The 11,228-nt window shown below is 38.0% G+C and overlaps 1 protein-coding gene across 2 annotated transcripts; it reads left to right on the forward strand.

Annotated features, from left to right (window-relative positions):
- Positions 1–55: 55 nt before the first annotated feature.
- On the forward strand, positions 56–8,758 carry mdm2 (MDM2 proto-oncogene). Of its 2 annotated transcripts, none has more exons than XM_067392243.1 (11): positions 56–120; positions 1,646–1,717; positions 1,806–1,880; positions 2,785–2,918; positions 3,221–3,270; positions 3,401–3,459; positions 3,619–3,688; positions 4,985–5,142; positions 5,247–5,390; positions 6,026–6,094; positions 6,605–8,757. In XM_067392243.1, the coding sequence occupies exons 2-11, from the start codon at positions 1,658–1,660 to the stop codon at positions 7,226–7,228; spliced, it is 1,443 nt and encodes a 480-aa protein (XP_067248344.1). In that variant the 5' UTR covers positions 56–120; positions 1,646–1,657; the 3' UTR covers positions 7,229–8,757. The 2 variants fall into 2 exon arrangements, with proteins under 2 accessions (XP_067248344.1, XP_067248345.1); XM_067392244.1 differs by lacking the exon at positions 56–120 and adding an exon at positions 136–1,551 and having other exon boundaries at positions 6,605–8,758.
- Positions 8,759–11,228: the final 2,470 nt, after the last annotated feature.

Below are 11,228 nucleotides of genomic sequence, written 5' to 3' on the forward strand. Positions count from 1 at the left end.
ATTCACTGTATTGTGTAATGTTTACACCCCGCACTCACCGCACGTGCTGGAACATTTCAAATTCAAACGGGCACCAGTAGAGGGAGCTAAGAGTTCGCGCCGCTCAACGGTCAACAGCAGGTAAGACACATTATTAACACTTTCACTTCAACAATTTTCGCTCTTTCTCATATATTTATTACACATATTAAGCTGCATACATCTAAAAATACTGCTAAACGTTCCAGACTATTATTTTAACACTGTATAAGGCTTTAATGTCCGTCAAGTCGCCTGAAATCATTTGCCTCAGTTAGCCTTGCGCTAGCTCTGTAAGCGCGGCCTACTGCAGCCTCGGGTTTTCCTGAGCGCCCACAGCGGGAAATAGACGCGCATTTGGTGTTACAGTAATGACAGCGTAGTTCTTGTCGCTCAAAAACGCGACAGTCCACATTCGCCGATAAGCATTTTATGTTTATTATTTAAATCTATTATTACCAGTCTACTTGTAAAGAAATTAAGCGTATTTATAGCGTTGTATATTATACAGATTGTTTCAAAGCAGCTTCACAGCGATAAACAGGAAAATAATTTTGACGTAACAGTTAAACTTCAAATTCTGCACTAAAGCAGCTCTAAAAAGGCAATATTTCAGATCAGTGTTGATTCTGTTAACGTTATTAGCGCATTACGCACTTTATTTTTTGTTTATTCGTCCTGTCATTTGTCAACATGTATTATGTCATACTGAAACCTGGCGTGTCAAAAGAGCGTAATCTGGGCGATCACATGTAAATATCCGTCAAACAACATTTACACGTCGATCTATTTCCATGTTACCTCTGGGGGGAAAGCAATTGATGCTCCAGTGTTTAACTTACATTAATCATGTGCAGCTATTTTGAATGGAGATATTCCCATGTACGTAGATGTCAGATATAAATCCCAAAGACAACAAACTTGAGGTAGTTGTGTTTTAGTGTGTGTGTGTACTGTTTGCTGAGCATTTCAGGTAAATAAACACAGCACTGCCGTATTCCAAACACTGGAGCTTTAACGTTACTCGAATGACATCCATCCATCCCTGGCACTTGTAAATGGTGCACTTTTGGTCTTTTTGGTTTAGTTTATTTTTCTGTTTTTTTTAACTGAGGCTCTAATAATCCAGGCTGGTCATCGCTTTGGTCCATACACTGCGTTATTTCATCTGTTACTGGGCTGATAAGCGTCAAATCCATGTGCTTAGCCAGCAATGGGCGGGTGTAGTAAGAAGGGACATGCCCGGACATGATCACACAGACACAGACAACTCAGCAAAGATCGTCTACCACCGCTAGGCGTCGGAAGCCAGTCACGCTTTGACTTGTCATGCCCGAACCCGCCCAGGACTTGATGATCGGAGCGGTGGATTCTAGCCCTGACATGTCTCTCTGCGTCTATTTAAACCATAGACTGGCCTTCAGCCGGCTCCTACTCCTCACTAACCCAGGGCTCAAGCACTTTATGTACAGGTAGCAGAGTATATATAGAAGATTTTTAGGTATAATAGCCAATTTACCTCTATTTGCACAGGTAATAATCTTTCTGAAGTTTTTATGTGTACTGAATTGCTTCCAAATTGTTGTATGTAAATACTACTAACTGTTGATATTTTTTTTATATACAGATAACTACAAATATGGCAACAGAGAGTTGTTTAAGCAGTTCTCAAATCAACAAGGTTGACAATGAAAAACTGGTAATATAGCATTCAGATTGTGCTTTTGTGTATCCAAATGTGTTTTTATGCCTTGAAATGACTGTTTTATGTATTGTAACGTCCTCAGGTAAGACCAAAGGTGCAGTTAAAAAGGCTGTTAGAGGATGCAGGTGCAGATAAAGATGTTTTCACTATGAAGGAGGTGAGGAGACAGTTTTTAGTCCATTTAAACTTTTAAACTGTAGTATAGCTATCATGCTTCACCTAATTGGAATTATGCCAGTTATTTTAGTACTTGAAACTTGCCATATGTTTTATGTGAAATAGTTTTACATACAAACACTTATGAGAGTTTATGAAATTATGAATTTGTGGCATTGCTAGCTTATATAATTCTCCAGTTTCATGTGCTCTTTTGTGTGTATGGTTAAACCTTATTGTTTGTAATATTTCTAGGGCAGTGGGTGGATAATTATATTTAGTTGCTGCCTTTGTTCAGTGTAATATTCATTTGTTGGGTTAGGGATTTGAACAAATGTAGTATTAATTAAGTAATTATTAAGCTTCAGTTTGTGCTACAGATGAATAATAATTCAAATATTGCTGCTTATTACTACAGTAAGTGATCAGATTAAAAGAAGGCTTAAGTTTTTGATTGTAGGATGATAGAATGTGCAAAACATGTCTTAGAATTGCATTAAAGGAAGGACTCGAGTCATGTCTAGAGACTTTAGGGTGGGCTTTTTTTTAGTTCGGCCAGTAAGAAACCACTCTGAACACCTTAGCAAATGTATGGATGATACTTTCATTGGTAGTGTACAGTAATATAGATAATTGGTATGGCCATTTTACTTTTGAAATCGTTATATTTTTTATATAAAATGTATCTTATATATGGGATGTTATATTTTCATATGTGGTCATGAGTCATGTTATTATTTTTTTTATGGGTGGAATTTGTGGTTGTGTCTGACTAACAGGAATGTATTACTCATCTGTATTTAAACACCAGCCACATCTTTACCATCCTTTCTCTTAATACTCTGTTTCAGGAAATGGTTTCCTTGTGGATCTCTAAACAACTCTTTGTGTTTGTGTGTGTTTAGGTTATGTTTTATTTAGGGAAGTATATCATGAGTAAGGAGTTATATGACAAGCAGCAGCAACACATTGTACACTGCGGAGAGGATGCTCTCGGTGCAGTTCTTGGAGTGAAAAGTTTCTCCGTCAAAGAGCCCCGGTGCGTATTGACTTTAACTTCACTAAGGCAGGAACAGCTGCAGTACTAATGAATGAGCCCTGAGAATAGCAGGGAGGGGCTTTAAAGCGACAGGTGGCAGCTTCTGGGATATTTAACCTACTAGCTCTGAATGAATCTGCTATCACCTGTTTAAGATTTAAAGTGGCTGCAGAAGTTATTACACTTTTAGGGGCCTCATATTTTTTTTAAGAACTGAAAGTGAAATTTGCTATATGAAAATGAAAGTTTTACTTATTAAGTTTTACATATTAATTTTACCTTGTTTTTTTCTTTTTTTTCAGAGCTCTTTTTGCAATGATCAACAGAAACCTTGTGACAGTAAAAAATTCAGGTATTATGACCATTAAACCTTTTTTTTTTTATATATATATATATATATATGTCCACTGCTTCATCCTTAATATTGTTTTACTCAAACATATGTTAATTTGTGTTAAACCTGTCCTTGTTTCCTTTTTCAGAAACTCAGTCTACCTTCTCTGAACCCAGGAGTCAAAGTGAACCCGATCGAGGGCCCGGGGTAAACGTTCTTTTATGCTCAACACACTTAGAACCACAGAGTATTGACCCATTCCACAGAGTTGCCCTGGTAGTGCTGCGTTTGTGCTTGAATGGGTTTTATAGAGCCCCTGCTGTGTTTGAGATTGAAGCATGACTGAAACCCAACTGTCTGTTCCAGGATACGGATTCAGACTCTCGCTCATCTACCTCACAACAGCAGCGCAGGAGGAGAAGAAGCAGTGATCCTGGTAAGTGGACACACCACAGAGCAAAAGACACACACACACACACACACGCACACCAGCTGTGTCCTGTTGAGTGTGTGTGAAAGCACATGCTTGATCAGCTAGGTCTGATGGGATTTCAGATAGAGTTGTTTCTTTACATTCAGCTGTCACTTAACAAATGTTTTCAGAAGAGTATGCTGTTCTGTTTTCTTTCCAGTGTTGGCATATTTCCTGTTTGAACAGGAAGGGCTTGTCCTCTTTCTTTCTTTCTTTCTTTCTTTCTTTCTTTCTTTCTTTCTTTCTTTCTTTCTTTCTTTCTTTCTTTCTTTCTTTCTTTCTTTCTTTCTTTTTATTTTTTTTTGGGATAGCCAGCTGCCTTTAGTCCACACTGGTACAATTGAATTAACTTTTACTCCAGTTTACCACCAATTGCCAGTTTTAGATTTATTTTTTGTGTGAATTTCTTCAAGGACTGTTTGTTTTTCTTGCTTTATATACTTTGTGAATCATCCAATATACATTATAACAGTCTCAACCACTGAGCAGGGATGACTTCCCTCATAACGGTCATTTTGTACTGTTCCTTCAGTCCTGTCAGAGGATTGTATGTGGGTAAACATGTGCTACCATTATGACTGCTCTCTCTCTGACTGTGAGCCTCTCAAAAGGACACTGAGATCTGGAGGCTGTGCAGAATGTGCTCAGATGACTGCTGCTCTTCAATGGCCCATTTTAAAACCTCAACTAAGCACACAAAGGCAGTTTGTTGAGCAAGCAGCACCAGATGCACCATTAAAATGGGGTTATTGCTCTGAGCATTGCTCCTGCATGGTCCATAAGTGTCCAAAGTTGAGTGCATAGAAAAGAAACATTACCACATAAACTGATTTATACTAATGCAATTAGCAGTATACACTGTTTTTGTAAACGTGCAGAAAAAGAAAGAGTTTGGAAAGCCTAAGGAGCAGTGTGTTCTGCTTTACCTATAGAGCAGCTATAGCCTAAAGTATACTTTGGCCGTCCACATGCAGCGTCCACTGTCCTCATACAACAGCGCATGTGCGAGTGACTTGAGAGCTTGAAAACAACAGTCCACTAGATATTGCGCGCATGGCGAACGTGTCTTCCCGCACTCACGGACAAAAGAGTATACTTTGAAAGGATTGTACGCTCAACTGTGTGCGAGACGAAGCAGAACGCGGACAATGAAATATACCTGGGCTTTGTGTGAAATCAATCATACAGACGTGTAAGGGACCGCGATCTTGTGTCCAAAAACAGCTTCGTGCTAAACTCGTTTTTTTGTGTTTTAAATAGAGAGTTCTTCAGCTGAAGACGAGCCCAGAGAACGCAGGAAGAGGCACAAATCAGACAGCTTTTCCCTGACTTTTGATGACAGCCTGTCTTGGTGTGTGATTGGCGGCCTGCACCGGGAGAGGGGGAACAGTGAGTCTTCAGACACACACAGCAACTCTGTGAGTAGCACCTTTTAAATGTAGCACATTCAGATAGTTTTGTTATACCAGTTCTTTGCACTGTCATTTGGCCCTTTCTGACCAGTGTTTTGTTTGTTCTACAGGATGTAGGTATCTCTCACAGTGAGGTCAGTGATGAAAGTGGGGACTCGGACTCTGATAATTTCAGTGTGGAGTTTGAAGTGGAATCTATCAACTCCGATGCCTATAGTGAGAACGACGAGGATTCGCTGCCGGGAGAGAACGAGGTTTCAATTCAAACTCCTGCTCTATTGAGAAAAAGATTAACAAATACCTGGATACATTTGAAAACAGCATTTTCATTTCAAAATGCTCTCTGTCCACATTAGCGTCTTCAAGCATTTTCCAAAAGTTTCTTGTAAACGCTGCAACATCGGAAAATGTTAAAATCATGCGCATGTGTAAAATATAATAACAGCTCACTGAGATAATACAGAGAAATTACATAATAAAGTTCTCTTATAATTATTCTGGCACAATCATTCTATTAGCCAAAAAATGCTTTTTCAAATGTATCCACTTGGGGGAGTCTCTTAAAAAAAAATTTCACAAGACATAAAAGTCGTCTCATTGTGAACAGAAGTATAACATTATTATTTTGGACAGAACCCATGGGTGTCCTATACCGCTCCTTGAGGGCCACTGTCCTGCAGAGTTTAGCTCCAACCCCAGATAATCACACCTGAACCAGCTAATCAAGATCTTACTAGCCATACTAGAAACTTCCTGACAGGTGTGTTGAGGCAAGTTGGAGCAAAACTCTACAGGACAGTGGCCTTCAGGACCGAGTTTGGGCACTCTTGACATAGCCTAACCTGTTTAACATTCCTTACCTCACTGCAATTTTCTTTTGCTCATTCAGGTGTATGAAGTCACAATCTTTGCAGAGGATGAAGATTCGTTCGATGAGGATACTGAGATAACTGAGGCAGTATGTAGCAATTTACTTCCATAAAAAAAAACCTGCACTTAATTTGATCTATTATGATTAGATTGGATCATAAAAAGTGGGTGTACATAATATTGTTGTGCCATTTGGTTCAAAGGTTGGGGTTAAATATAAGAGGCTTTTGTGAGTCTGCCAAAAAAGAACAGCTGTTTCAGAGAAGCAGCTTGTTGTGACATTTTATTTTACACTATGATTATGAAGACATTTTTTTCCCTTGGGAACTTTGTGCACCAATGAATTGTGCCTAATACGACCATGAATGTGTATTAATAACTTTTGGTCAGTTTTAATTTCATGTTGTCCATATTTTTATAGCATTGTTTTTTTATTCTAAAGACTACTTTTTATTTGAAAGTTTCTTGCACCAAAACCAGTTTTTCATGATAATTTCCAAACTTTCTTTTACCCATTTCAAAAAAAGCAAGAAAAACATTTTCCAAGTGCATAGTAGATCTGAAAAATTTGTACTAATGTAACAATGTGTTCACTCAGGACTACTGGAAGTGTGCCGAATGTGACGAGCTCAACCCTCCTCTTCCTCGCCATTGCAAAAGCTGCTGGAATGTCCGACCTGATTGGCTTCCAGAATCAGACTCCAACAATGAAAACCCCTCCACTAACACTCAAACCAGCACTGAAGACACCAGCATCACCACAACTCCCAGCTTGGCCTCGAATGACAAAATGCTTCCTTCCAAACCCTCAAGCCCTCTTCCAGAAACCGACGAAGGAGTGGATGTACCCGATGGCAAGTGCTTGCAATCTCCCGCTGCTGCCGCCGCCAAAGTAGAACTTCCCTCTTCTGCTACCTCCGGCTGCCTAACCAACTCTCAGACCTTGTCATCGCAGCCATCCACTTCCTCTGGTGGGGGCAGCAGTCAGGAAGAGACCCCTGAGTTAGAGCGCTACAACAGCCTGGAGGCCTGCCTGCCCGCCGCTTGCCTCGAGCCCTGCGTCATCTGTCAAAGTCGCCCCAAGAATGGCTGCATCGTCCACGGAAGGACTGGACACCTTATGGCATGTTACACTTGCGCAAAGAAATTAAAGAACCGGAACAAGTTGTGTCCGGTGTGCCGAGAGCCCATTCAGTCAGTCGTGTTGACTTACGTGAGCTGAGGCACTGCAGATATACCTCCTCTCCTCTCCTCTCCTCACATGAAGTTCGGGAGGCTCATACGTTGCCTTGTCTTGTATCATAGTTCTAAAACATTTGCGTTCATATTCAATATTTGTAATATTTTTCTTAATGATTAATTAATTTTATTTATGACTACAAGCGAGGTTTCCACACACATGCTGGTTAGCAAACACACACACATTGTTGTTTTTAGGGTTGAGTTTAAGGGCTTAGAATTAAAAAATCTACTTATGGGCTTGCAGTGATGCTGTATACATTATCATCTACTAGAAATGTTTGTAATAATTTAATTTATGTACATGCTGATGTATAGGTTTCTCTGATTTATGTTAATTTGAGTTCTTTGCTGCACTGAAATGTGTTCCTGAGTTGAAGCTCTTGAGACACCCCTTTTAAATTGTTCCTCCTGTTGAAGGAAATGCTCTCCTGCATTGTTTTCTGCTGCAAAAACTCTGTCTTATTTTTTCCAAGTGAGGCATAATAAATGATTATTTCGAGGCTCTTACACTTTTACGGTACAGGTGATTGCTCTTTTGAATGATGTTGTTTCCTATAATGGTTTTCGGAGTAGCCGATGGGCTGTAAGAAGGTGGTTCAGGTGGCTGGTGTCAGTTGCCTTTGCTGTTGTTTGTTGGGTAGTACACCGCAGTCACCCAGAGAGAGCTTTGGTTACTAGGGACCCACTTTTCACTTAATATCAGCAAACAGGTTCGGACTTGTTTCTCTCTAATAGCAACTTGGCGCAAACATAGGCCTCCTTACATTTTAAAAAAGCTCATAATCCCACACTTCTCACACCAAAGCACTTTTACAATGGGAATATACTGTGGAATTGGTAAAAAAAAAAGTTGCACAACATGAACGAGTGAATAATTTGTATTCTCTATGATAGTTCTGAGTGTTTACTTTACTATTTACTTATATAAAAAATGAGTTTTTTGGACACAAGTTGGTTTAAAAATACACAAAAAGACTAATCCAGTTCTGTTTCTGCACATTATTATAGTACAAATGTTTCAGTTGCAATCATGCAAAATAGCAACATGCCAAATGAACCTGAAAGTTTTTTCCTCTAATAGTTGTTCCCTTTTCTAACAGTGTATTTGCCAGATGTTCTACAAATGAAGTGTAATCAGAAGTTGATTGCTGAAACCAGATGTTTTCGGTATTCAGGTATGTAATTTCACTCTCTTCTACACACAATTACAATCAGACTAAGACTTGGCAAAAGCACAACCAGAATCACTGCTGTCTTTTAAAGAGCAATAAAATAAGTTCATGAATCAGAAAATGGCAATTGCATTTTGTTCTTTGACAGTTGACCCATGTTTGATCCCTGTAACTACTTATTCTATACGATTCCTTTTAATTCACCAAGGTCTTGGCGTACACGTCCTGTACCCATGTGATGTGATGGATGTGTTATAAATGTTATTAAAAATTCTCTAATAAAAGTTGATGAAAAATTATTTGCCGTGTCAACACCTGTTGACTCTGTAAACTGTCAAAAAATGTAATTCCATCCCCCCCCCCCCCATCGCTTGGACATGTTTGTTGTGGGAAACAAGTGGAGTTTACAGACTGAAAATCTCATCAGCACAGAGCTCATATACTGTCTGCCCTATGCCGTACCCGGAGTTCTATTCCCTAAATAGATTTCTTTCACATTTAATTGCACTTTAAAATATGCAAGTTTTTGTGAGAAATTAGGGTTTTCTAATAAAATTATTTAATTAGATTGCATCTTTGAAGGATTTTAAGATGTCTCCCATGTGCCCAACTTTCTTTAAATGTACTTCAAAGAAAATGTTACACTGACAGAATTTCCATCAAGTTAATATTCTTAGATGACATCCATTCATTTTAGCGTGAAAGTACACTATCATTCAAAAGTTTGGGGTCAGTAAGATTTTATAATGTTTTTGAAAGAAATCTCTTGCAGTTATTTGACCAAACAGTGATATTGTGAAATATTACAGTTTAATATTATTTGTGTATGTAAAATGTAATTTATCCTTGTGATGGTAAAGCTGAATTTTCAGCATCATTACTCCAGTCTTCAGTGTCACATGATCCTTCAGAAATCATTCTAATATGCTGTTTTGGTGCTCAAGAAACATTTATTATTATCAATGTTGAAAACAATTTCTTAGTATTTTTGTGGAAACTGATATTTTTCAGGATTCTTTGAGGAATAGAAAGTTCAAAATAACATTTATTTGAACTTTTGAAATGTGCGTTTTTTTTTGTTTTGTTTTTTTAAACCTTTTTTTTTTTTAACAATTTAATGCCGCCTTGATAAATATTAGAGCATTTGTTTCTTGAGGGAAAAATGGAAAAGAAAAAAGACTTTGTGTTTTGTGTTTCATCATGGGATTTTGGAGAAATTCAGTTTTATTTATTTTTTTTTGTGCAATCTCCTATTTGCGGTTTATACAGGAATGTGAAGAGGTGGGAGTCTGTGGTCATGCAAGCTATAAGTACGTTAACCATTATTACTCGAAATATCTTTGCAGCAGCATATATTTAACTAATGTGCAATCGGCCAACTATCTGATGTTACATCATAAACTGCTTTTTAGCCTTTATATCTTGTTACTAAGCCTTTCCTCTGACAGTTCAGATCAGATCAACAGCAGCGACTGCACAAATTAATTTCATCAGTTTGTTCCCATCTGAAATGCTTTTAAACTCGAATAAAGCTTCACAATTGGCAACATGAATATGCAATACAACAGTAACACTTTAGTTTAGGGTTCAATTCTCACTATTAACTAAATTAGCATGCATATTACTGGAAAAATTAGCATATACATATTACTATTGGCTGTGTTTTAGTAATTAAAGGGTTAGTTCACCCAAAAATGAAAATTCTGTCATTTGTTACTCAGGGTCATGCCGTTCCACACCCGCAAGACCTTCGTTAATCTTCAGAACGCAAATTGAGATATTTTTGCACTGATGGCTCAGTGAGGCCTTCATATGGAGCAATGACACTTCCTCTCTCAAGATCCATAAAGGTACTAAAACATATTTAAATCAGTTCATGTGAGTACAGTGGTTCAATATTAATATTATAAAGCGACTAGAATATTTTTGGTGCACCAAAAAAACAAAATAAATTATTTAATGATGGCCGAATTTAAAACATAATGAATCAGTGTGTCGAATCAGCAGTTCGGAGCGCCAGAGTCGCGTGATTTGGCGGTTTGACACGCGATCCGAATCATGATTCGATACGCTGATTCATTCATGCTCCGAAGCTTCCTGAAGCAGTGTTTTGAAATCGGCCATCACTATATAAGTCGTTATTTTGTTTTTTTTTTGGCGCACAAAAAATATTCTCGTCGCTTTATAATATTAATATTGAGCCAATGTACTCACATGAACTGATTTAAATATGTTTTTAGTACCTTTATGGATTTTGAGAGAGGAAATGTCATTGCTGGCTATGAAGGCCTCACTGAGCCATCGGATTTCAATTAAAATATCTTAATATGTGTTCCGAAGATCAACAAAGGTCTTACGGGTGTAAAATGGCACGAGGGTGAGTAATTAATGACAGAATTTTCATTTTTGGGGGAACTAACCCTTTAAAAAACACATATTAATTACTTATTCTACATGACCATATTCTATATCCCTTAATCCTACCCAACACCTAAACTTAACATCTATCTTACAAACCATTAATAAGTAGTAATTAGGAGTTTATTGAGGCCAAAGTTAATAGTTTTTTAGTAAGAATTGGACTCTAAAGTGTGACCATATACAGTGCATCCAGTATAAAAATCGTTATGTCTATGTGTTAGCTATGCTCATAAAACAGAAGTGTGTGTGTGTGTCCCATCATCCTATTACCTCTGGGCAGATTCAGTGCCACTTCCTCTACTAAAAATCTGCCTCAATGAATTTTTAGGACACCATGAGGTTACAGGGAATTCTTAGTAAAATAATAAAAACACTAGCGGCCATATG

Source organism: Chanodichthys erythropterus, chromosome 8 (assembly GCF_024489055.1).
Source record: "Chanodichthys erythropterus isolate Z2021 chromosome 8, ASM2448905v1, whole genome shotgun sequence".
Taxonomy (NCBI): Eukaryota; Metazoa; Chordata; class Actinopteri; order Cypriniformes; family Xenocyprididae; genus Chanodichthys; species Chanodichthys erythropterus.